The following is a 24,702-nucleotide window of genomic DNA, read 5'->3' as shown; positions in this document are numbered from 1 at the left end:
AGAGAAAGGGGGAAAGAACGTTCTGTATACTTTCAAGGACCACACATTTGTAAAAAACACAGTTGGAAAGAATATGTTTTTAGATTTTTCTCAGCTTTGCACATAGCTGGGGCTTCTAAGAAGAGTTCTAGAACAAGAAAATGACTAAACCGGCTGGGCTAGCTTTTCTCCCCAACCTTCCCAACATCCCTGAGACTCTTAAGAGTGTTGGCTGCCTCCAAGGGGGGAGGCAACCAGCTCTTCTGAATGAAACTGCACCTGCACAGACGCTGCGGCCCACGGCGGGAGAGGAAGCAGCCACAGCCGAAAGACCTTTTGCATAACCCACTCTTAAAAGGACCGAGTCGTGTCGAGTTAAAAATGGAAACTCCAGAGGAAAACCCTAAGCGGTTACATTTTCTCTACAAGGTTTCCCAGGCCTGTCAATCATTGCCAGCTTTCTCTCCCTCCCCAGCGCGGGCACACAGACGAGCTTGGGTGGACCGCTGCCTTGACCGGGAGTCTTTCCCGTACCTGGAGTGGAGTAAAGTGCCTCAGGAAGCCGCGAGGTTGGCGGTTCATTCATAATAAATGAACTCCAGGGAGGAGGGAGGCAGGGATAAGAGCCTTTCATCTCTGCTATTTAAAATCCCAGCATCGCAGCTGAAAGGGAAAATGACCTGGGAGTGAACTGCTTCGGGGCTGAAGTATTGCACGATAACGGTGCGAGCGAGCGAGCGAGCGAGCGCGTCAGCGGCCCGCCCGCCGGCTATTTATACCCGGCAGATTATGCAATCTGGCTCCAGCCATTCATGCCCGGGCCGGGACGCCGCGCGCCGGGTGGGGGAGGGCACCCTTCCCGGCCGCCGGGTCAGTTGCTAAGTTTGCATCATCCCCTTCCTTACGAGAGAGCTTGAGTTTCCATTCCGGCCTGCGGGTCTTGGGGGGGGGAGACAGCTGGGCTGCGGACTCACTGGGCACACACTGGCACACACGACCGCTCCTTTAAACATAATAATCAGGGCGCCCGAGCGCCCGAGGCGCGGCCCAGGGGCGCGCGGGGCAGGGCTCCGGGCAGACCGGAAGGAACTGATAAACCGAGCGCTAATGACACCCTCTCCCGCCCCCGTCGGAAGTGTCCTCCCTGCGCCGGTCATTGAGAAATACCGAAGGGGCAGAGTGCGGGTGAGATGAGGACAGGCCCCCGCGCAGCTGCGCGCGCCTGGCCGGGTCGGGAGCAGGGGTGCCGCGTCAGTGTGGGGGTCTCGGGGGATCCGGCCACACACACACACACACACACACACACCTCCGGATATAGTGGAGTCCTCTCCAAATCACTCCGCACCCCTCCACCCCCCCGTTCTGGTCCCGGGTTCGGGGGTCAGGGTGGGTGATTTGTCGGAGCCCCCCCCCCCCCCCGCTACCCCCGCCCCGGGAGATCTACACCCCCGGCCCTACCAGACCCCGATGGGCGAGAGGTGGGGAGGACGCGGAGAGGAGACGAAGGACTCGAAAGAGAGCAGATTGCCAAGAAGGATAAAATGTCCGCTGCTCCCGACTCCCGTGCGGGGCGGGAGGGGGCGGGGGCCGCGACGGGCTTCCGAGTAAAACAAGACCTGTGGGTCTACTGAGCATGCCCGTCCCGGGGCCACCGAGGGTCGCTCCGGTTCCGCGCTCCGCGTTTTCCGGGAGGCCGGCGGGAAGGCCCGGGGTGGGGGTGCTGCCCCACCCGGGACTCGGGATTGAGAGGTTGGCGGAGGGGGGTGGGGTGGGGGGTCGGGTGGGGGCGCGTGCTGGGGGCTCCGCTAGGTTTACGTGAAGTTGTGAATAGATCGACATTACTTTTGAAGCTGTACTTTCTCACTCTTGAGTCGACACCCTTGATTTTGATCGTGTTCGGAGCTGCCTTGTTCCCCGTTTTGGAGGTTGTGGGGGGAGAGACAGGGATGTGGGTGTTTAGCTCTTTCAGTAATGTCATTAAATTAAAGCCCTAAATCCGTGATAGCCCCTATTCTGGTAACGATCCAGTAGACTTTGATAACATCCTGATATTCAGATCAGTAAACATATCTGAGTTATTCGCCCAATATGCCATTTCTTCTATGGTACAGTTAGTAATTGATGGGAGGATCAAGAGGTGACCTGCTAGGAACATTTCCATCAAAAGGCCCCTTTTGGCTCTAACCGGTTTGGCTCAGTGGATGGAGCGTCGGACTGCGGACTGAAAGGTCCCAGGTTCGATTCCGGTCAAGGGTATGTTCATACCTTGGTTGCGGGCACATCCCCAGTAGGGGGTGTGCAGGAGGCAACTGATAGATGTTTCTCTCTCATTGATGTTTCTAACTCTCTATCCCTCTCCCTTCCTCTCTGTAAAAAATCCATAAAATATATTAAAAAGAAAGAAAGAGAAAGGCCCCTTTGGGTAATGAACAAGGGAAAACTGGAAGGTTTTCTTTAGAGGAACATGAAGTACCCAGAGTGGAGGGGGTAGCAATATAGTAATACAGCTGCCTAGAAAGAAGAAAGGGTTGCCATTAATTTCCTATTTGCAGTGTGCTTAACTCAGTAGCCTCACTGTATAAACCGTTTAATCTTCCCAGCGGCCCCGTTTGTGGGTATTATCCTGGCACTACAGACATTGAACCCAGGCTCAGAGAACCTAAAAACCTGCTGGAGTGTGGCACCAGGGCAACCAACCAGTGACCTGGTGAGTTCTGGACCTCGAATGTTTTTCTCAGCTCCTCTGGCTGCCCGGTTAGAGGGCAGGGCCAGTCATTCACGGCTATTAGCAGGGAGCTGGATAAATGAGTAGTGATGGCACCAATTCTGCTTGGCTGCCTACAGAAATCAGTAACCACCGCACCTGCCACCGTGTCATTTGGACTTTCTAAAACTGGAGGGTGGAGCCAAAGAGGTGCCCATTGGATGGATAATTTTTTTAAAATATATTTTATTGATTTTTTACAGAGGAAGAGAGAGGGATAGAGAGTTAGAAACATCGGTGAGAGAGAAACATCAACCAGCTGCTTCCTGCACACCTCCTACTGGGGATGTGCCCGCAACCAAGGTACATGCCCTTGACTGGAATCGAACCTGGGACCTTTCAGTCTGCAGGCCGATGCTCTATCCACTGAGTCAAACCAGTTAGGGCATGGATGGGTAATTTTGATATGGACAAATGTTTGTGTTCCCTGAAGTCCAGGAATGACTGAGTGGGACCTCTTTCAGCAACTCTAAGAGAAAAGCAACAATGGCCAAAGGTGATAACTGGATAGATACCTTAGCTTTGTGGGGATTTAGAGACCAATGAGATCTTGCTCTGTTCAGTGCTTTCTCATAGACTCTCAATGGCCTCAAGCGCTGAGAAAGACAACCTTGGCCTTGTTATCTCTATTTTATGCAGAAACTGAAGAATTGCTACAAGCTTCATTGAGGGTCTTCAGGCTGCCAGGAGAAAACCAGAACCCAGGTATTCCTTCCATCTGGTGCCCTTTTCACCACCATACAACGGCACTCAGCATCAAAGGTGGTCAAGCCCGATCCATACCCAGAAAGTTCATGGTTGTGATCAGCACTAAGCTAGGGTAAACCACCAATTTCGCCATGACTCAAGGTGAAACTATTTTGGAGCACTTGTGGCTCTCCAAATGTGTGTGTGTGTGTGTGTGTGTGTGTACCCTTTAGATGAACTACATTTGAGGTATGTTTAATCTACTTTAAATTCATTCAGTGTGCCGAAACCGGTTTGGCTCGGTGGATAGAGCGTCGGCCTGCGGACTGAAGGGTCCCGGGTTCTATTCTGGTCAAGGGCATGTACCTTGGTTGCGGGCACATCCCCGGTGGGGGGGTGTGCAGGAGGCAGCTGATCGATGTTTCTCTCTCATCGATGTTTCTAACTCTCTATCCCTTTCTCTTCCTCTCTGTGAAAAATCAATAAAATATATATTAAAAAAGAAAAAAATGTTTTAAAAAAATAAAAAAAATAAATTCATTCAGTGGTTGCTATTTAGTTAAAATATCTGTGTCATCTCTTAGCACATTTGGGAGGATGGAAAAGTCTACTGTGTTTGGAGAGCAGGAAGGTGTCGGGACTGTATCTCTTGCTCCCTAGCAAAAACCCAGAAGGAATACCCAACAGCTATGCAAATTGTGGGGCCCACTGCAAAATAAAAATGTGGAGTCCTTTGTTTGTTCAAACACTATAAAGAATGTCAAGACTCCAACAGCAGAGCATAAAAACAAGGAAAGGTCCCTGTGCAACCGAGCAGGGTGCGTGCCCAGGAAGCAAGGCCTGCCCATTGCCCAGACAGTGCTGCTTTGGAGAGCATGGGCCCACCTAGGCCATGGTCCCTGGCCAAGATCGGAAAAATAATTTGAAGATAAAGGGAAGGAAAAGGGGCCCTCGCCGGTTTAGCTCAGTGGATAGAGCGTCGGCCTGCAGACTGAAGGATCCCAGGTTTGATCCCCATCAAGGGCACATGCCCTGGTTGCACTGCAGGCTGGATCCCCAGTAGGGGGTGTGTGGGGGTGTGTAGGAGGCAGCCAATCAATGATTCTCTCTCATCATTGATGTTTCTTTCTCTCCCTTCCTCTCTGAAATCAATTTAAAAAAAAAAAGAAGAAGAAAAAGGGGACTCGAGGAGCTCTTTTCTCCCCATTTCACTGTTCCAAACAAAGCCACTGGGCTGGCAATCTCTGGTCCAGTCTAGGCCTTCAAGAGCCTGGGACAGGGCCATCCTCCACCAACATGAGAAAGATTTACTCAATAAAATAAAAATATATGTATATATATTTGGGCTTACTTTTTAACCCAAGAAAGCGCGTCGTTTCTACTAAAATGCAAACGTTTGTCGACTGCGTTTGTGGACTTACCTTTTATTCTTTTTACGTAAAATAATGCCCGTTCCCTTACCAAGACAAAAGAAAAAAAAATAAACATCATAAGATTCACGTGAAACTGAAAAGCCTCTGCCATTCAGAACCTTGGCAAAAGCACCTGTGCCGCCCTCACCCTCCCACCGCTCGGTGGGGGAGTAGTTGATCCTCAGAGCCCGAGCACCGCTCCGGCCCTACCCTGAGCTCTCCGTCTCCACCCTTCCTCCTCCTCCCCACCCCCTGATTTTTAATCCAGGGGTTTGGTAGGAGGGAGGGAACTGAACGCGAGCCAGATGTGTGCGAGTCCCCGGCTCCCGCCTCCTCCCTCCTCCCGGGCATCTTAAAACCCGGAGCTCAGCCGGAGGAGGATCCGGAGCCACAAAGACGCGGTGCAAACAACTCCGCTCCGCGGCTCCCGCGGGAGTGGGAGCCAGAAGGAGGGAGGGGGGAGAGGAAGCCGGGCATGCTCAGTAGACGGGACAAAGTTGCTTTTTTCCCCCTTTTTTCTCCGCGCTCTCCCATTTTTTTTTTCGGTCGCAAGTAGGAAGCTTTTTGCACTCCACCACCTCTGGCCGCTGGGAAGACGTCATCGCTTCCGCCCTACTTCCTCCTCCTGTTGGCGGCGGTGAGAATCCAATATGGAGTAAATCGGTAGAGTCGAGAGATGGGGCTCGGACGGGGCGCCCTGCACCGCCTCCCAGGCGCACCTCCCCCGGCCGCCGACCGCTCCCCGGAACCGTGATTGGCCCGCCCCCCCCCCTCCGGGGGCGACCCCGGACAGAGCCCCCACCCGCGGCCGGCCCCCTTCTCCTCCTCTCACCAGTCTCCGCCGCTCCACGGCGCGCTTGTGTTTTTTTTTTTTTTTTTCTTTTTCTCCCTCACCGCCGTCCCCAGCCCAAACCTCTCCCCCTCCGCCCGCTCCCGAGCCCCCGAAGCCCCCGCCCGCCTCGCCCCTCGGCGCTGCGGCGCTCCTGACCTCCCGCGGCTTGCCTTGGCACCGCTTCCCCCAAGCCACCCAGCGCCCGGTCGTGCAGCTTCCCCTTCTGCCTTCTGCGACGCCCCCTTCATCTCTAGCCGTCCCCCCCTCCCCAACCAAATCAGGCGATCTCCGGAGATGTGAAGAAGGGGGGTGAGCGCACAGGAAGATGAAGGGAGCCAAGCTGCCCGCCGCGGGACAGGCGTCGAGGTGAACAGGAAAATGACCGAAGAAACACACCCGGACGAGTAAGTTTGGCCGCGGGGTGGGACGCGCGTGCCCCGCGGGGGCCGTGTGGGGGTCGGGGCTGAGGACGCAGGCGGGGGACTCTCATTGGGTGCACTTGGCGTGGGGTGCAGCGACGCGCTGGCCTGTGGGGTTTGGGACGCGAGATTCCCCCCCTTGTGGATGTGAGAAGGGGGCAGAGACTGCTGCGGACCGGCGGGGGCGCGCTTGGGGTCGGCGGGCTGGTCGCCCCTGCGGGGGCCAAGGGCGCACTGGTGACCTCAGGGAGGTCCCCCTCCCTCTCCCGGGGAGTTACAAACATTCCGCCCCCCCGCACCCCGTAATCCTCGGCGGCCGGAGCGGAAGACCTGACACCCCCGCTTCGGTTTCCTGGGGTCGGTGGGTTTTTTATTGGGTGACTTTGTGATTCTCCCGCCCGGCTGCTCGCCCTGCGGTCCTTTCGGGAGCCCGCTGGGGCCCAGGCTCCGCCATTTCGTTTTCTTGAATCGCTCTCATTTGCATACCACATTTTCATTCATAAAAAACACGGCCGAGCCAGGGGAGCCCTGGGTGCGGGGTCTGCGTGCGCCCGAGTCCTCGCGCTGGCTGGCGTGCTGGAGCCGCCCCCGGGGTCCGGCGGCGCGTGCGGGCGGGTGTGCACGCGCTTGTGTGCCCGGGACCCGCGCCCCGCGGGGTCCGGTAGCTCGGGGGGCGGATCCGAGGCGTGCGCAGCGGGGGCGGGCGGGATCCTGCGGGGCAGTACAGTGCGGGCCAGAGCGTGTGTGTGTGGGAGGGGGGCGGGGGGGTCTGTGTGTGCGCCGGTGCATCCGTGTGCGTGCCGGGCTCCGCGAGTCCGAGGGTAACAATGCTCAGGGCGCTCCGCCCTAGGGGCTCCCAGCCAGACCCATCGCCCCCCGGGGACGCATGCAGGTCTCCAGGCCCCGGCCACGGTGCAGCTCCCTGCAGCCTCGCGGTCGCAGAGTCGGGTTTGATTCTTTCCCAGTCCCGCCGGAGGCCGTTCCGGTTGCGGGTGCAACGCAGGCTAGGCCGCTGGGCCCGGCGCCTGAGGTCGTCGGCCTCGGGTCCGAGCGGTCACCGCACAGCGGCCGCCACTACTCAGCGGCTGTGCCCGCCACCAGCCACTTTTTTTTTTCTTCTTCTATTTTTTCCTTTTTTTTTTTTTGTGAATAAGACGTTCTCCTTTATTGTCACATGATAGCCCTCCCCTCCTCCCCTGCACATTCATAAATCCGGAGCCAGCCTCGGCTCCTTTCATTCAGAGCTGCCTGCCATTTAAGCCAAGGTAGTGGCGGCGCCGGCTTCGGCGCAAAGACCCTGTTCGCAGCCGCGGAAACTACCCCTAGAGGGAGGCCCCGGGAGTGTCTCTGGGGGCGTGGGGCCTGCGGGTAGACAGCTCCTGAGGCCCCGGTCTTTTGCCTCCTGGAGCATTGAGACGGTGCAGAGAGGGGAAGTGACTCAGGGCTTGGGCGAGAAGGCTTCTCTTGCGGCAGGTGACAGAAGGCTGTGCTCCGCTCTAAGAATCTACTCCTTTTTTTAACGCCCCTTGATCCTTCGGCGTCTGCTGTGGCCAGGCTAGGAGGGAGGGGGTGTTGGAGGGCTAGTCTTGGGGAAAGGGAATTTCCTTTCCTGTGGGTCCCCAGGGAGCGTTGATTGCAGTAACCCCTCGTCTGCCGCGCACCCGTAGCCGGAGAGGACCCCCGCCCAGTGTATATGTTGTGGCCATCCCACTACATCTGCTGGCCCTTCTGTTTTAGACATTTTGCTTGGCCTTCGTAGACTGCCTTGAAATGGGAAAGTGAAAAGGAAAAAAAATAAAGTTGTGTTTCTAGGCTGAAATAACGGAGGGGAGTTAATATGCTGCTGGGCCTTAACCCCTTCAGGCCTTGGTTAGTAATAGGTTACTGGGCCTTAACCCCTTCAGGCCTTGGTTAGTAATAGGTTACTGGGCCTTAACCCCTTCAGGCCTTGGTTAGTAATAGGTATGTGTGTGGGTCCTCCTTTGTCCCTGCACACACAGATAGCAATAGTAGCCATGCTTTGGGCTTCGGGATTCCCCAAAGATGGATTCGACCACCCTAGATTGGGTTCCTTGGCTCTGTCCCTTGTGAATACTGGCCTGGCCTCTCCCTTTTCACCGAGGCATGTTATCTGGGGTCCAAAGCAAAAGGACTTCAAGTGGGATCACCAGCAAGAAATAAATACCTCTATTCCAGGCTTTCAAGAGCAGTTCAGCATGGAGAACTGGCTGCCCCCACTGCTGTCAGAAGCCTAGCTGAGACAATGGCTGTTTGCGGACACGTTCTGGTTTCAGAAAATCAGAAGGCTGTGGCCCCTTCGCTCACTGCACAGCTTTCTCAGGATTACTTTTAATGTAATGACCTTGGCATGAGACATGAAATGCCTGGTTAGAGAGCAGGCTGCACGTTCTATCAACTGGCATTTGTGGACACTCTATTATATTGTTCAATGTTCTTATGTAATGACCCATCTGAAAATTTTTTTTTTAAGTATTAGTACCAGAAAGAAGGTTTCTGTTTGAGTTATAGGGCTTGCTATGATTGCCTTTTCTTTTTTGCTACTACTGTCTGGAAGCTCAGAGCCAAAATTATTGCTTGATCAGGGTAGCCATATTGGCCAAGGTTTCTTGCTAGACTTATTTACTCCTCCATAAATTTTGATCTTCTGTTTTCTCTTCTAATGGTTTCATGTTTGAGGTCCCTCGGATACTTTTGGAAATAGGCAAGTTTTTTTTTTTAATATATTTTATTGATTTTTTACAGAGAGGAAGAGAGAGGGATAGAGAGCCAGAAACATCGATGAGAGAGAAACTTCAACCAGCTGCCTCTTGCACACCCCCTACTAGGATGTGCCCGCAACCAAGGTACATGCCCTTGACCAGAATCGAACCTGGGACCCTTGAGTCCGCAGGCCGACGCTCTATCCACTGAGCCAAACCGGTTTCGGCTAGGCAAGTTTTGTTACTTAAAAAGAGAATTGGTAACAATAAACTGGAGACCTAGGGAGTTATATTGGTGCCTTAGGCAAAATAGATTTTCTTGTTAGTCCACCTATTTTTCTTAAATGTCTGTTATAGTTCGCATCAGAATATAACAAATCAGAATCTTAACCACTGGTAAAATTATGCTTAATTAAAAAAAAAGTTTTGTCTTCTAATGTTTCTTTTCCATGTCAATTTAAAGCTCCTCTCTGATAAATATATAGTAATTCAGGAAAGCTTATCTGTTCTATTCACTGATGGTCATAAAAATTAGCTAATATAAAAATTACATTGACTCTTCTTTGATCCCACTCCAGTTAGAAATGTATGTTAAGATTAACAATTCTACACATTTTTTTTATAATTTAAAAAGTAAAGACCACCAACAAAATATCGAAAGTGGTCTTTTATACATAGGAATAGAAAAAAATTTTAAGTCATACCATCTCTTTAAAGCATTTGATCATGGCTATAAGTGGTTTGGAAATTTGCAGACAAAAAATGAAGAAATCCTTCTCAAGTGAGCTATAACCTCGGAGACATCAGGTCTTCATTCAGCTTTTTTATTCTGTTCCTCTCCAGAACACACATCTTGCTGAGAGAATGGATTTGCAGCTTTGCCTGCAGTCATACTAATGTTGAAAGGTTTCTCATTAAAAAAAAAAAAAAAAAAAAACCCCACTTAATTATTTTTGTGGAACCATTTCAGAATTAGACATCAGAACTCATATTTAAATACTTGAGCTTAGCCCTAGTCAATTTGGCTCAGTGGTTAGTTAGAGCATCAGCCTAGGGACTGAAGGGTCCTGGGTTCGATTCTGGTCAAGGGCACGTGCCTCAAGTTGGGGGCTTGATCCCCAGCCCTGGTCAGGGTGTATGCAGGAGGCAACCAATCGATGTTTTTCTCTCTTTCTCTGTCTCTCCCCCTCTTTTCCACTCTCTCTAAAAATCAGTGGGAAAATATCCTTGGGTGAAGATTAACAAAAAAATAAAAATAAATACTTGAATACTATCAACAATAAAAAAATATATTTAAAAAATAAATAAATAAAATACTTGAGCTTACTTCCCAAAAAGGTGAGAATACTCTTTGGTGAGACCACAATACCATCAGCACACTTAACAAAATTAAGAATAATTCCCTGATGTTTTTAACACTCAGTCTCAATTGTCTGAAAAACGTCTTTTATAACTGGTTATTTCAGCCAGGAGCCAGTCAAGGATCCTGTGTTAAATGCCACTCGTGAAATATACACTACAGCGCAAAGCTTAGCCATTTGCACACTTTCGGATCCCACCTAGGTTTTATCTGAGTGTGAATAAAATAGGAGTAAGTATTAGTGATTTCATGAAGTTGTTGTGAGAATTAAATGAGATAGCTTATGTAAAATTTACAGTCTAGGACCAAGCATGAAACAAAGGTCCAGTGAGACTCTAGGGAGCACTGAGGTAGGAATTTTACAGGTTCAGCTTGTTAATTTTCAAATAACCCTGGGCAGGAGTTGTCGTTACTTGCCTAAGACAGCAGACATTTTTTAAAGTGTTGGAATAAAAGCCTATTGGTTAAAAATGGATTTAATTCTTCCTTTAAAATGCGGTTTCATCCCTGTCGACTAACGCAATGATTATAATTGTATTTGGTTAACGAAGGCCTCCTCCTGAGAAACTCCCGTGTTCACACGAAGCCCTTGGAGTGGTGTGTGGAAATTGGGTGCAGAACTGTCTGGTGGTGGCGATAGGTGATTGACACCTCAAAACCACGTTGATTCCAATCACTGTTACAGGAACTGGGGAGTAGAAGCCATAGGACTGGGAAGTAGGACGCAATAGGCCGGGGCCCGTGTCTCTGCCTCTGCAGGAGAATCTCTGCAGAAATCACAATATTAACAATTTGCAGTAGCCGCAGGGTTCTGATGGCGTCTCGACACTTGAAGTTGGAGACAGCTGTGCTGATGAACTCCAATATTGGCATAGTTCCTATGTTACTGGGCTGCACACAAATACACAGTCTAACAGCAGAACCCTCCCAAACCGAACAAGATGATAATAGAGGCAGAGCAGGAAGTTTTGGTGTGTGTGGTTGTTTGTTTTGGCTTATTTTCTCTTAAGTAAATTGGGCTGACTTTTTTTTTTTTTTTTAAAGACCCAGTCATATTGATAAACTTGATGACTCTTCTTGTAAATATTTCTTTTTAATTGATATTTAAAACTAGGACATGGATGATTTTTTTTTTTTAAGGCACCCTCTAGGGCTGGTAGTCGCTGGGAGTAGAAGGAATATTTTGCACTGGTGCATACAGTGCTCTGTGGAGCAAAATGCCTTTTCTTGTGCTTGCCCTGGGTCGGCCTGAAGGACTGTTACCACAGCTTGATGTGTCCCATGTCATGGAAAGGAAGTCTGGCCAGGATCTTAGTAAAATCCTTGATAGTTACTGGTATAAGAGCTGAGGAACAACTGTTTTCTAACTACTCATTTCTCAGGTAATCTTTGTCAACAGTATATTCACATGTGCACCCATGATAGCAAATTGTGCTTATGTTAGTTATGCTTCTCTCAAAGGGTAGTTGAATACTTATTTCAAAACAAAATTTCTGTTTACGCGCACTTAGAGCGTAGAGGTAACGTAATGGATTTTGACTTTAGCATTTGGTGCTTGTGATTGAGGAGATTAGAACAATCTGGGTAGCCTCTAAGAGTATGGCTTTGGCTCCTCTGTGTACTGAAATAATGATTTTTCAAATCTGGATGTTTTCATGGTTAGGTGTACTTCCTGTGCTCCATTCATAAATGCTTACAACTTAATTATCAGGTTAAGTTTTTAAATTGTTCCAAGTTCATCTAGTAATGACATCTTTGTCTTTTCATTTTCTTTTTTTTTTCTTTTTTTTTTGTTAATCTTCACTTGGGGATATTTTTCTATTGATTTTTAGAGAGTGTAAGGGACGGGGAGAGACAGAGAAACAGCGATGTGAGAAAGGCACACCTATTGGTTCCCTCTCGAGGTTCCCTGACCAGGGCCAGGGATCAAGCCTGCAACTGAGGTAGGTGCCCTTGACCAGACTTGAACCCAGGACCCTTCAATCCGCGGGCCAGTGCTCTATCCACTGAGCTAAACCAGCTAGGGCCGTCTTTTCATTTTCATTGTTTATCACTCTTATTTCTTTTTCTCCTTGCATTGCTTTGACTCTGGCCTCCAGCATCGATTTTTCAGATAAGCACTGTTTATTTTGTATTTGCATCCTACCCTAACAGAACTACATGGAAGCAAGACCCATCTGCCCGTCTACTATGGGAGTAATAGCTTATATTAACCCTTGCAGGCTTGCTGCCCATAGAAGGCTTTCTGCAAATGTTTATTGATTGGTTAAAGTAAAGAGTCATTAATTTAGGAATCATTTTACCTTATGTGAAAATTTAAACAGTTATTCATATTGTACCAACATCCAAAAAGACTTTGAGGTTGCTTTTTAAAAATTACCACGAAGGACCCTAACCAGTTTGGCTCAGTGGATAGAGCGTCGGCCTGCAGACTCAAGGGTCGCAGGTTCGATTCCAGTCGGGGGCAGGTGCCTCGGTTGCGGGCACATCCCCAGGAGGGGGTGTGCAGGAGGCAGCTGATCGATGTTTCTCTCTCATCAATGTTTCTAACTCTCTCTCCCTCTCCCTTCTACCGACTACCAGCCCTAGAGGGTGCCTTAAAAAAAAAAAATCATCAACGTAAAAAAAAAATCAATGAAATATATTTTTAAAAAAATTACCATGAAGGGCCGGCTGCCATGATGGTAGTAGAAGAAGCATGGTCTTTGGGGTGATACCCTGCCCCAACTCTCCATTAACTCAGGGACCCTGGAAAGTATCCTGAGCCATGAGTCCTGGGTTAATGTCATCAAAGTTCATTCTGCTACCTGCTTCACAAACTGTTAAACAGTGGTGGAAATGTGAAGTATTTTAGCACAGCACCTGATGAATCGGGAGATCAGTGGCACTCATCTACCTTTGGTAGGTCTTACATCATGTGGCAAGCAATCATTTCTCTTCAGAATTTACAAGGGAGAATACCCATTAACTATGTTAGCCTCATAGCAACCTTTTGAGGCAGGAAACAGGGCTCTCACTTTATAGTTAAGAGACTTGAAGTGACTTGCTTGGGGGGGGGGGGCGGTTTGTGGGAGAATTTGAAGTCACGTTCTCTTCATTTGGCCTTCCAATGCTATCCTGGCAGGTCCCTCTAACAGCAGCTTAGATTTTCTATTATAATATCAGTAATGCCCAGCTGACTATTGGCCCCTTTACTCAATGATCCTGGTTGGCTATGCTTTTTGAGACGTTTATGTTTTTAGTAGCTTGTCTCCTCTCTTCCTGTCAGTAATCGTACCTCTAGTAGCATCCTTGGCTCTCTTGCCATCCCTGTCTGTGGTCTAGAAATCATGTTACCAGTGGCGTTCAAATAGTTTCCAAAACAAGGGTCAATAGTCTTGGTGGGGATGGGTTGGGCCAAGGGTTCTCTTAGGGATAAGGTGGCTTATGACTTGTTTTGTCTACTTGTATGCTTGCTATGTTGGTGTTTGCATTTTATATTTCCAGCCAAGGAATAATATGGATGCTGGACCAGAGGTTTAATTTAACCATCAATATCCCAATAATTTTATTCATTTTTATAGACCTTTTGAAGCTGCTTAAGTGTGAATATAGTCTTACTATAGTAATTCAATTTCTCTCTTTTGCATAATAGCCTAAATCAAACCTGTGACTTTTCTCAGGCTCAAAATTCCAAAACAAGTCTGCTCTACCAGGATGGTGTGCACCGGCTCCACGTCACTAATGGCCCTGAAGGCCTAATGGTTGCCTTCTCATTTATCTGCGTGTGCACAGGTTTTAGATCAGGACGCTGCCCTTTGTAAACCAGCTTTGCATCCGGTACCATCCAGTCTTAGATGTCTTTTACACTAAGGAAAATTAGGAGATACTAGAATTACAGGTGTCATCTGGAGTGTGGTAGGCTTTGACTCGAAAAAACTCGACTTTTAGAGCACACTTGGACTCTAGTTGCAAAGCCATACATAAGTGATTTTATTGAATAAAATAAGTAACCGTGTGGGTGAGGCTGGAGGAAAGGGAGCCACCAGCTGTTGAGTGCCATTCACTTACTGCAACCAACGTACCAGACACCCAGTGTCCCAGACAGGTAACGGGACTGTGACCCAGAGGGCCTCTCTGCCCTCAGGGAGTTGACGCTCTAGGGTCCTTGGCACTTGCACCTGCCTGAAGGGTGTGTGATGATTGTCTGGTTGGCTGCAGAGTTGTTTTCCCTTTCCTTCCCATCTTTTTGCAGGTTCCCTCCTGCAGGCATTGGAGTTCCCAGATTTGGGTAGGGGGGATAGCATCCCCAACACGTTCTACAGGTTATATTTAAGGTGAGTGTATGTGGTGTGGACAAGTACTCGCACACTCACACAGAGATGGGATATTTATGTTAGCCAAGAGTCCACAAACTACAGGCAGGGAAAAGATTCAGAGAGGTTAAGTATCTTGTCTGGGGCCACAGAGCAAGCTTTGTTATTTTTAACCCAGATCCTTTGACTTCAAATTCCATGTCTGTAGAACAACATTGTGTATTATGACTTCACAGAGCCTCAGTTTTCTCTAATACAAAAATGTGCTGTGTGTACAGCTTGATTTATATTACTGTTGAGCGAATGCCATTAGAATTTACTTAAGAATCCTGTAAACGCCTCAAAGCTGTGAGGTGTCATTTCTTCTTCACATTCTTTTTTTTTTTATTAATATATTTTATTGATTTTTTACGGAGAGGAAGGGAGAGGGATAGAGAGTTAGAAACATCGATGGGAGAGAAACATCGATCAGCTGCCTCCTGCACACCTCCTACTGGGGATGTGCCTGCAACCAGGGTACATGCCCTTGACCGGAATCGAACCTGGGACCTTTCAGTTCACAGGCCGACGCTCTATCCACTGAGCCAAACCGGTTAGGGCTTCTTCACATTCTTTTGCTCTGTGGAGCAGGGAACCATTGCCCACCGAGGTGGCCTGTTCTATACTGAGATATAGAGCAGCTCTAAGGGTACCTCCATTGGAACAGGCACCAACCACCTTCCCCTTGATAGGAAAAGCGTGCGTGAGCAGAAGGCTTACCAAAGCACAGTATTCTCCTGGCCCTGCGTTTTAGCCTAGCTGTTTGAGAGGGGTGTCGAACTTGAACGTGCATAGGGAACCACCTGGGAATCTTGTAAAATGGGGACCGTGTTTCAGTCAGGCCTGAGACTTTGCATTTTTAACAAACTTGCAGGTGCTGCTGATCCATGGACTCCACTTCGAGTAGCCAGGGCCTCTCTATGGTGGGATGATAGGGAGCTCACGGCTGCCAGGTTTGTGTCTTCAGAGGCGACTCACATACCTGGCTTTTGGGATCTGTTGAGGAAGCTCATGGAACAAAACACACAGGAGACATTACCAAGCTCCTGCCCTTCCCTGTCCCCGGCAGGACTTCCAGCTTTGAGGGACAGCTTGATTTTAGACAGGAGTGTGCCCGAAGATTTGTTTTTTCTTTTCTTAGGGCTTAAAAAAGGTTCTTAGTGAATGCCAAGAGACCCAAGAGTTCCGTCGCTGAACAAGGAATGCGAAGTTCCTGCACTTGGTTTGTAATGTCTGCTAGTCAGCTGGCACTCCTGTACCCTCCAGACGAATCAGTCTTGTGTGGAAAGCCTGCCGCCCCTGGGAAGCAGGAACGCTCAGCCCTAGAAGAAATCACAGGAAGTAATTAAACAGAGAAGGTCAGAGAAAGAGGAAGTGGTTGTGTTGTTTCTGATGCGAATTGCATTGTTGTTCCTGGGGATCAAGATAGTGATGTTTAAATCTTCTGGAATGTGGCTGCTTGGGGATTTGATTGTATTTAAATTGCAGCCCTTTTAGTTTATTCTTCTAGACAGCAATCTAGTTAGGAAATGAATTGCTTTTAGGTCTTATCAGGAATCCCCACGTGCCTAAGCAGAAGTCTTTAACAGGGAGTTGCTTATAGCTTGGCAAATTGCACTTAAATGAAATGAATGTCAAGACTATTAGAGGTTAATTTTAGGTGTCTGGAGTTCTCCCTAATTCTCCTGATTAAACACTTTAACATAATAGTTTCCTTAATTGGAATAATGATAGAATATTAGCATGCATATTAAACCATTTACCCAAATTTGAATAGGGTTAAAATGCAAATTATCCATCACTTGTCTCTTTAGAGATAATTCCTGGGGAGAGATGGGGAAGAGACTGGAATATGAATTGGGAATGGGCCTTTCTTCTGGCAGCATTGCTAGGAAAGCCAAGAATAGACCAGAGGGCTGAAGTGAGAGATCCTTTGTTTCCTCCAAAAAGAGGTTCTAAAAGTACCAGTGCTGTGACCTACCAACGTGGAGGTAAATGCAATGGGAAACCTAAAATGAGCCGACTGGACACCCTTTCTTGCTGTCTTTGCATTAGCCTGTCACATTGTTCTGTTGGACAAAGGTGGTAAGAGACTTACGGCCCCGCTCCAGCATTTAGAGACCCCCTCCGAAGTCTTGAACTGATGCCACCACCCAGCAGTTCCCAAACTAGTGGCTGGGAACCCATGAGCAAGCACTCTTAAGTATTGCTTGTGAACCAAATACATCAAGTCACCCATATCTTATCTGTGTCACTACTCTCTTTCAATGTATTTATGGAATAATAAAATACAGCCTCATTAAAATACTGCTGAATTCACTGTGGATGCTGGTTGTATTTTTCTCAACTCACAGTTACTAAGAAGCACAACTATAATCCCCGGGGAGAAGGGGCTAGTCCCTAACTGTTCTCCCTTTGAGTGCCTCTAACTTAGAAAGTTTGTGCCCCGCGTGCTAGATGGAAGAAAAGATGTACGGTCCTTCTGTGGGGGGCGCATGTGGAGAGGGTGTGGCCCTACGGCAGGATGGTTTGCGTGGAAGGCCCGAGGAAAGCAGAGGACCGGTGTAGTCGGAGGTGGATGGGGGAGTTGAAAATGAGCCTCAGGACCTCTCCCCTAGAGACTTGGCATCAAGCTGGGTCTTCTCGTGAGAGGAGGGAGAGCTGAGGGAGGGAGTCTCCTCTCTTCCAGCTCGTTCCTCTCTCCACTTCCATCAGCATTTGTCAAACGTGTGTGCTGTGCAGCACACAACTCTTTATTGATGGTGCAAAAGAGGATGCACCCAACCCTGGAAGCTCTTGATGGGTACCAAGTAGCAAAGAAGGTGGGTACTCGGTTGCCAGGTGTAGTAAGATCTGGGAGTCAGGAAACGGAGGTCCCATCGCTCTTTGCCACCACCCGGCTGTAGGGCCTTAGGCAAGGTGTCGAGCTTCTTCTCTGGACTCAGTTTTCTCATCTCTAAAATGAAGAGATTGGATAATATAATATTGAAGAACTCTTATAATTCCAGATATTGCAAGGACAGTTCGTGTTTAAAAACTCATTCTTAGCATAATAATCTTTTTTTTAATAGAGACAAATACAAAGAAGAAATTAAAATACCTCTTGCTGCATCAGCCCAGGGGATGACTGTTCACCGTCAACAAGTGGGGGGTGGGAGGGGTTGAGTTTTAAAGGACTCATCTAAAGACGGTGCTGGTATTTGGGGGAGGCAAGTTGGGGAGGAGGCAATTTGTGGCCAAAGGTTTTCTTCCATAGCCAGGGAAACTCCGTCCCCAGGTTCCTGCTGGGGGAGCTCAGCGAAAGAGCTGGTCCAGTCGGCAGAGACTAAATACGGAAAGCTATTATGTGTCCTTGTGAAGTAGAGGATACATTGCTCTTTCTAAGTAGAGTAAAATGGTTACAACTTGACTACCTAATTGTAGAACTGGAGAGGATCCTGGGAAAATACCAGCTCAGCTCCCTTCTTTTACACATAAATTGCAGTCCAGAGAGGTTGAGTGAGGAACCCAGGGTCACACAGCCAGTTGGTGATTTGGGATATTTCAGGGAGCAGATGTCCCCTGGCTGTGGTTCCAGTCCTGTTTGGGGTGCTGTGTTAAACATTCATGACAGTTGCTACCCTCGAGTTGTTCAGCCCTCAGGAGATAAGGAAAAAGATGGTGGTAACCTGTCGGAAACCACCCATTGCCTTCACTAGCAGAGAGGTGTGGACAAGGAACCCGGAAGGCTGGTTAACCGTAGAAGCTCTGAAAGGTCAGAGCCAATCACTCACTGTCTAATTGAGACAATGATAGCTGAAGCAACTTCCACCTGTCAATCTTATGTAAATCCTTGCTGATTGGCTATTATTGGAATTGCCTGCCTCTATGGGTGGATCCCAAAGTCTTAATAAAAGGAATAGCAAGGCTGGAGCGGGGTGTAGTCCTCCCCCGAGAGGTGGGCTCCCGCCTGGCCCCCAATATTCCCAAATTAATACTTTTCTAGTTTCTTTCATTTGTGTGCGGCCTCCTCCAGAACCCGAACCCTGAACCTGAACCCTGAACCACGCGGGACGTGAAAGGGGTTCCCGCAGTAACCTACTCAGTACAGGTAAATGTGGCCCGTGTTGAAACCATCAACATTGACCAGATTGCTGGCCTTGGTTAGTCCCTGTCCTGGGCTGAGCTAGATGAGCCTGCCTAAGCGTTGTGTCCGTGTGGTTTCCACCCTCGGGGACGGGAGGGTAGGGAGTGGAGGCAGAGGAGGGCCTCCTTCAGCTCACCATCCTGAGAGAGGGAAGATGATCCCGTAGATGAAAAGTTGAAGTCCATGTGACGTTCCCAGGTTTTTACACCTGGGCACCAGCAAAAAAAAGTTGATGAAACATTGCCTTCTGTTCTCCCCATGTGTTTGTTTTTGATGTTAACTGCCAAGGTGGTGTGGTCATAGACAGCAGGAAGTAATATTTGATATGCAGGTCTGCTGAGGAGGGGGTCGGTGGATTCAGGAGGCGAAGGGTGGTGGTTTGGCACATTCCGGTGAGAACTCTGAGCACTGCTAAGCAAACAGGTGCTTTTACAGCAAAGAGAGGGAGGGAAAAGTCGACCGGCTGGTTATATAATGAACATTTTTTTATGGTAGCTTTTTAAAAGTTTATTTAATATTTTTTATTGTTTCAGAGAGAAAGGGAGAGGGAGAGAGAGATAGAAACATTAATGATGAGAGAGAATCATTGATCGAATGCCTCCTGCACGCCTCCAACTGGGGATCGAGCCTGCAACCCGGGCATGTGCCCTTGAACGAATCGAACCCAGCACCCTTCAGTGCGAAGGCCAATGCTCTATCCACTGAGCAAAACCAGCTAAGGCTATGGTAGCTTTTTTTTGTTTTTTTTTTTTTTAATATTTTTATTGATTTCAGAGAGGAAGGAAGAGTGAGATAGAAATACCCATGATAAGAGAGAATCGTGGATCGGCTGCCTCCTGCAAGTCCCCCACTGGGGACCGAACCCACAACCCAGACATGTGCCCTTGACCGGAATCAAACCCAGGACCTTCCAGTCTGAAGGCCGACGCTCTATCCACTGATCCAAACCAGCCAGGGCATATGGTAGCTTTTTAATTTAGGTTTTTGTAAGGCTGCTGTCCCATTGGTTAACTCCAGGTAAGTTTCAGATATCCCCTAAGGCAGTGGTTGGCAAACTCGTTAGTCAGCAGAGCCAAATATCAACAGTACAACAATTGAAATTTCTTTTGAAAGCCACATTTTTTAAACTTAAACTTCTAACGCCACTTCTTCAAAATAGACTCGCCCAGGCCGTGGTATTTTGTGGAAGAGCCACACTCAAGGGGCCAAAGAGCCGCATGTGGCTCGCGAGCCGCAGTTTGCCGACCGCGGCTCTAGGGACTCGTGCAGCTTAGTAAGTTTTGTGGCCAAGGACCTGTGGAAACCTAGGCTTGAGGGAGAATGGAAACTTCCCCAAACCAAGAGGCAGTATTCCTGAGAGGACACACCCCACTTTGCCATGGTTAGACTTGATCCGTTTTCCATTCTTGCTTTAAAACTATAGTTCTCAGTCAGGACTTCTTGGGATTACAAGATTCCTACTGCTTGTGTAGGATGGGGAACTCATTTTTTAAAAAACTTCCTTTTCTTGGGGGGTTCTGCGCCACTTGCCTTTTGCTTCCTCTTGTTCATCCCCACCCACTGGGCATCCTCCTTACTCCTAGAGTAGAAGGGTCCTTTGTGAGCTTGAAGATTCCATGGGCGATTCAGGCCCCTTGGCCCAGTCCTTCTGAATCACCCAAAGGGTCAGGGTGGTTTGGTTATAAATAAATGGTTTACCTGCAGGCCCCCATCCTCCATTCCTCCTGTTCCACATTGAGCAGGACAACAGTGACCAGGAGAATCAGACAGGTGTGGTCAGCCCCCACCCCAGGCACTGCAGCCTGAAATGGAACCCCTCTCCCAACAGCCCCAACAAGGACGGTTGATCAATATGAGGCCCGGAGGGGTGCAGATTGAGGCTGTTTGGGGATGCTATCTAGGATATCACACCTTTCCATCTTTGCACTCTTACCTTCCTCCTCTCTAGACCAGTGGAATTAGAACTTCGCCCCGTCCCCTGTGTGAAGATTCTCATTTACCTTAGGCTAATCAGGGTTTGGAAGTGAGTTGTAACCAACCAAGAGCAGGGAGACACTGACCAGGGAGCATTGATTCTTTTTAAAGAACCCCCCTAGGTGACGGATGTTAACTAGACTTACTGTGGTGGTCATTTTACAATATATACAAATATCGCATCATGTTCTACACCTGAAACTAATAAAATGTTATAAGTTAATGCCGACTAGTCCGTCATGTCAGAGGGCATTCAGAAGGCCACACACATTCATATCAGTGAACAGGAATGTTCTGAGGAATGTTGGTCTTCCATTCCCACCCTTTCCTCGAGGTTCCATCTCATTCCAGTTAGATAGCAAATAATCTCTTAGGGAGGACAATACCACATCGATGTTAACATGAAGTGAGATCATAAGAGACAATAAAAATAAATTCTAATTGTCATTCCAAAAGTTCTTTTATATTGAATTAAAAAACTCTAAAGCACACCAAAAATACATCACCTACAGTTGTCCCAATTTATGGCTTTTTAAAAAATTATTATTTTAACCTTGAAAGCCCTATTAATTTTTTTCAGAAGTTTTCATTGGTGATGTAACACAGATGCCGTTAGGATACTAATTTAGCTATTTTAACAGTTAAAGTAGTAAATATCAGGGTGTGTTTTTTATGTTGCCTTTTATTTTTATTTTTCAGTAGAGTAGGGCCAGTTATTTTATAGGGAACAGGATAAGTTCTTACATTTGATTTTTGACAACTTTTGTTAATGTGGGACCAGTATTTGCTCGAATTTGAAGGAAAACAGAGGTATAGAATCATATGCTTTTACCTAGAAATGAAAATACATTGATTTGAAACAGATGTCTCCAACAAAAACGGATGTCAGGTTTTCAGATGGTTACTTGTCACCAGAGGGTGTGGCCCCACATGCAAATGTGGGAAAGGCTGAAACATTTTTAATAGCTTAGAAACTCAAGGACACACTTTAAAAAGGGACAGCCTTGCACAACAGTGTGACTACTAATTTCACTGACCCATACTCAAAAATGGTCAGTGAAACCGAAGAAATGGGACCGAAGAAATGGGACATCAAACCGAAGAAATGGGACCCAAGTCAACTAATGACCGTGCAAGAACTCAAAGACTTCTTTCCAGAAAAACTGCACCCTGAACACAGCTGCCTGTGTGCCTCAGAAGCCAAATCTATTTCACATCCTCACCTGTAGATTTCTAGCTTCCTGTCAATTCCTGCCTAGTCCTCTTTGCTCCCTTCTTCTGATCCCTACCCCCACGGCCACCCCCCAAAAAAGCTCCCTTCACCAAAGTTTGCAAATGGACTTTGAGATTAGACCAGTGGTGCCCAAAGTCACTATCCCCTAAAGTTTCCTGCAGTTGACCAAGTATGTACCAAGTACGTGTGTTTCTTTCTATACTAACTAGAGGCCCGGTGCATGAAATTCGTGCCTGGGGGGGGGTGTCCCTCAGCCCAACCTGCACCCTCTCCAATCTGGGACCCCTCGAGGGATGTCCCACTGCCCGTTTAGGCCCGATCCAGGTAGGATAGGACATCCCTCTCACAATCCAGGACTGCTGGCTCCCAACTGCTTGCCTTCCTGATTGCCCCTAACCGCTTCTGCCTGCCAGCCTGATCACCCCCTAACCACTCCCCTGCCAGCCTGATTGCCCCTAATTGCCCTCCCCTGCAGGCCTGGTCACCTCTAACTGCCCTCCCCTGAAGGCCTGGTCACCCCTAACTGCCCTCCCCTGAAGGCCTGGTCCCCCCCCCAACTGCTCTCCCCTGCAGGCCTGGGTCCCCCCCAACTGCCCTTCCCTGCAGGCCCAGTCGCCCCCAGCTTTCCTCCTCTGCTGGCCTGGTCCCCCCTAACTGCCCTCCCCTGCAGGCTTGATCGCCCCCAACTGCCCTCCCTTGCAGACCTGGTCCTTCCCAACTGCCCTCCCCTGCTGGCCATCTTGTTTGCAGCCATCTTGTGTCCACATGGGGGCAGCCATCTCTGTGTTGGAATGATGGTCAATTTGCATATTACTCTTTTATTAGACAGGATGTGTCTTGACTAGGGGTCGGAACCTCTCAGAAAGTTCTGGAGGTCGGAACGGCTTCTACTAGAGCCAAGAGCAGAGCTGGTCTTAGTGTTGGGTGATGGGGATGATAGAGCCTCACTAGACGCAGACACCAGGGTCAAGGGGAGGCTCCCTCAGTGGTGACCACCTGACACGGCCCTGGGCAAGCATTCACATCCACGGAGCCTCGGTAGTTCTCCGGGAGAGCAGGATCACCGACTTCAGAGGTTCGGACAACTGTATGTGTTTGGCGCTCCCACGCATGTGAAAACCAGAGAGGCCAGTCGGCCCTTCATCCTATGTGGAGGATTCATAATCTGACAGGTGAAATTAAGGATCACTCAGTTCAAACAAACATGTAAGAATGAATGTGTACTGTAGGTGCACGCCTGCGAGAAAACTTGTTCTCTGAGACTCTCCCGTTTCACATCCTTGTTTTTTTAAAACTTGATGTTTCTCTGAGTAGTTTTACTAGTAGCGTGTTGGTGTAAATTGGATTGTTAGGGTGTCTGAAGTGGCATACCCCTAGAGTGGGCATATAAGGCCACTTCTTACGTAGCTTTTGTGAGTTTTTCAATGAAACTACACTCTCTTACTAACAAGTAGTCATTCTTGATTGTTGACGATCTGTACTCATTCATAAACTGTTTATGGATTTGACACTTTCTGGCCTTGGAAGTACTTACGTCGCCACACTTGATACTTCATTTGGCAATCTCTGTGTCCAGGAGAAAAAAACAAACGCTGTAATGAGCCTCTCTGACAAGCTTTGGGGACAGGGTTATTCGTGGTCGAGGGGACGTTTGTTCATGTGAAAGCACACAGCCCTCCCCCGCACCTTCCCCCACAGAAACACAGGATCTGAAGATCTTACCAGTTCAGGGAGCTGAGAAGTATGCCTTGTTCTACCACACGGGATGGCCCTTCGCTTTCCGCCCGGTCACTTCCGCGATAAGGAGCCCACGTGCTGTGCAGCTCTGATTGTCGGCAAGTTCTTGTATGGAACCACTGTCCTCTGCAGCAGCGGCAGCCGCTTCCGGGTTCTGATCACCCTGCTGATACAGGCGGCAGTGCTCCCTCTCTTCTTCAGGCCAGATAGCATCCCGGTCTCCTTATCTGGGTTCACGTTCAGCCCTGTCTTTCGTAAAATGGGGGCCCAGAACTGGGGGTGCTTTTCCCGGTGCCGGACTCTTGAGACTGTGGGCATTTGCCTCTCTTGGTGCAGTCTGGGGTGGCTTCGGGGCTTTGGTCCGTGTAAAGGCACCAGGTTCTGCATGGAGAATGCATGCTGCGGGTGCTGAGCCTGCACCCTTGAGTTTCCTTTTAAAGGATGTCAGTTACGCCGAACCGGTTTGGCTCAGTGGATAGAGCGTCAGCCTGCAGACTGAAAGGTCCCAGGTTCGATCCTGGTCAAGGGCATGTATCTTGGTTGCGGGCACATCCCCGGTAGGGGGTGTGAAGGAGGCAGCTGGTTGAAGTTTCTCTCTCATCGATGTTTCTAGCTCTCTGTCCCTCTCCCTTCCTCTCTGTAAAAAATCAATAAAATATATTTAAAAAAAATAATAATAATAAAAAAGGATGTCAGTTACCATCAGCTGCCACGGGCGAAGAAGAATAGACACGTCTCCCTTTGAGAGGGCATCCTATTGGCTCTTGGTATGGTGGGCAGGGATGGGAAGGGCATTCTGCTCCAAAGGAACTCTCCCCTTATAGGTAGGTGAAGGAGTCTAGTCTTCGTATTTCTTTTTTTTTTTTTTTTAATATATTTTTATTGATTTCAGAAAGGAAGGGAAAGAGGGAGAGAGACAGAAACATCAATGATGAGAGAGAATCATTGATGGGTCGCCTCCTGCACACCCCACACTGGGGATCGAGCCTGCAACCCGGGCATGTGCCCTGATCAGGAATTGAACTGTGACTTCCTGGTTCACGGGTCGATGCTCAGCCACTGAGCCAGGCTGGCTGGCTGGATTGCTTGAGTGGTAGCCTTTGGTAGGGGCGCAGAAGGCTAGG

At 48.6% G+C, this 24,702-nt stretch overlaps 1 protein-coding gene across 3 annotated transcripts in view; it reads left to right on the top strand.

Annotated features, from left to right (window-relative positions):
- The window catches only part of SPRED2 (sprouty related EVH1 domain containing 2), a 197,551-nt gene that overhangs the window by 76,903 nt on the left and 95,946 nt on the right, over positions 1–24,702 (top strand). Inside the window, exons 2-3 of one of the 3 annotated variants that reach the window (XM_054728137.1) lie at positions 5,399–5,479; positions 5,956–6,078. The exons of the other annotated variants lie outside the window; for them this stretch is intronic. Coding sequence (XP_054584112.1) covers positions 6,053–6,078 — 26 coding nt within the window. The 5' untranslated portion in view covers positions 5,399–5,479; positions 5,956–6,052. The remainder of the gene's footprint in view (positions 1–5,398; positions 5,480–5,955; positions 6,079–24,702) is intronic. 3 annotated transcript variants of the gene reach the window in all.

The sequence above is a fragment of the Eptesicus fuscus genome, chromosome 16 (assembly GCF_027574615.1).
Source record: "Eptesicus fuscus isolate TK198812 chromosome 16, DD_ASM_mEF_20220401, whole genome shotgun sequence".
Taxonomy (NCBI): domain Eukaryota; kingdom Metazoa; phylum Chordata; class Mammalia; order Chiroptera; family Vespertilionidae; genus Eptesicus; species Eptesicus fuscus.
This window is presented reverse-complemented; position numbering and strand designations above follow the sequence as displayed.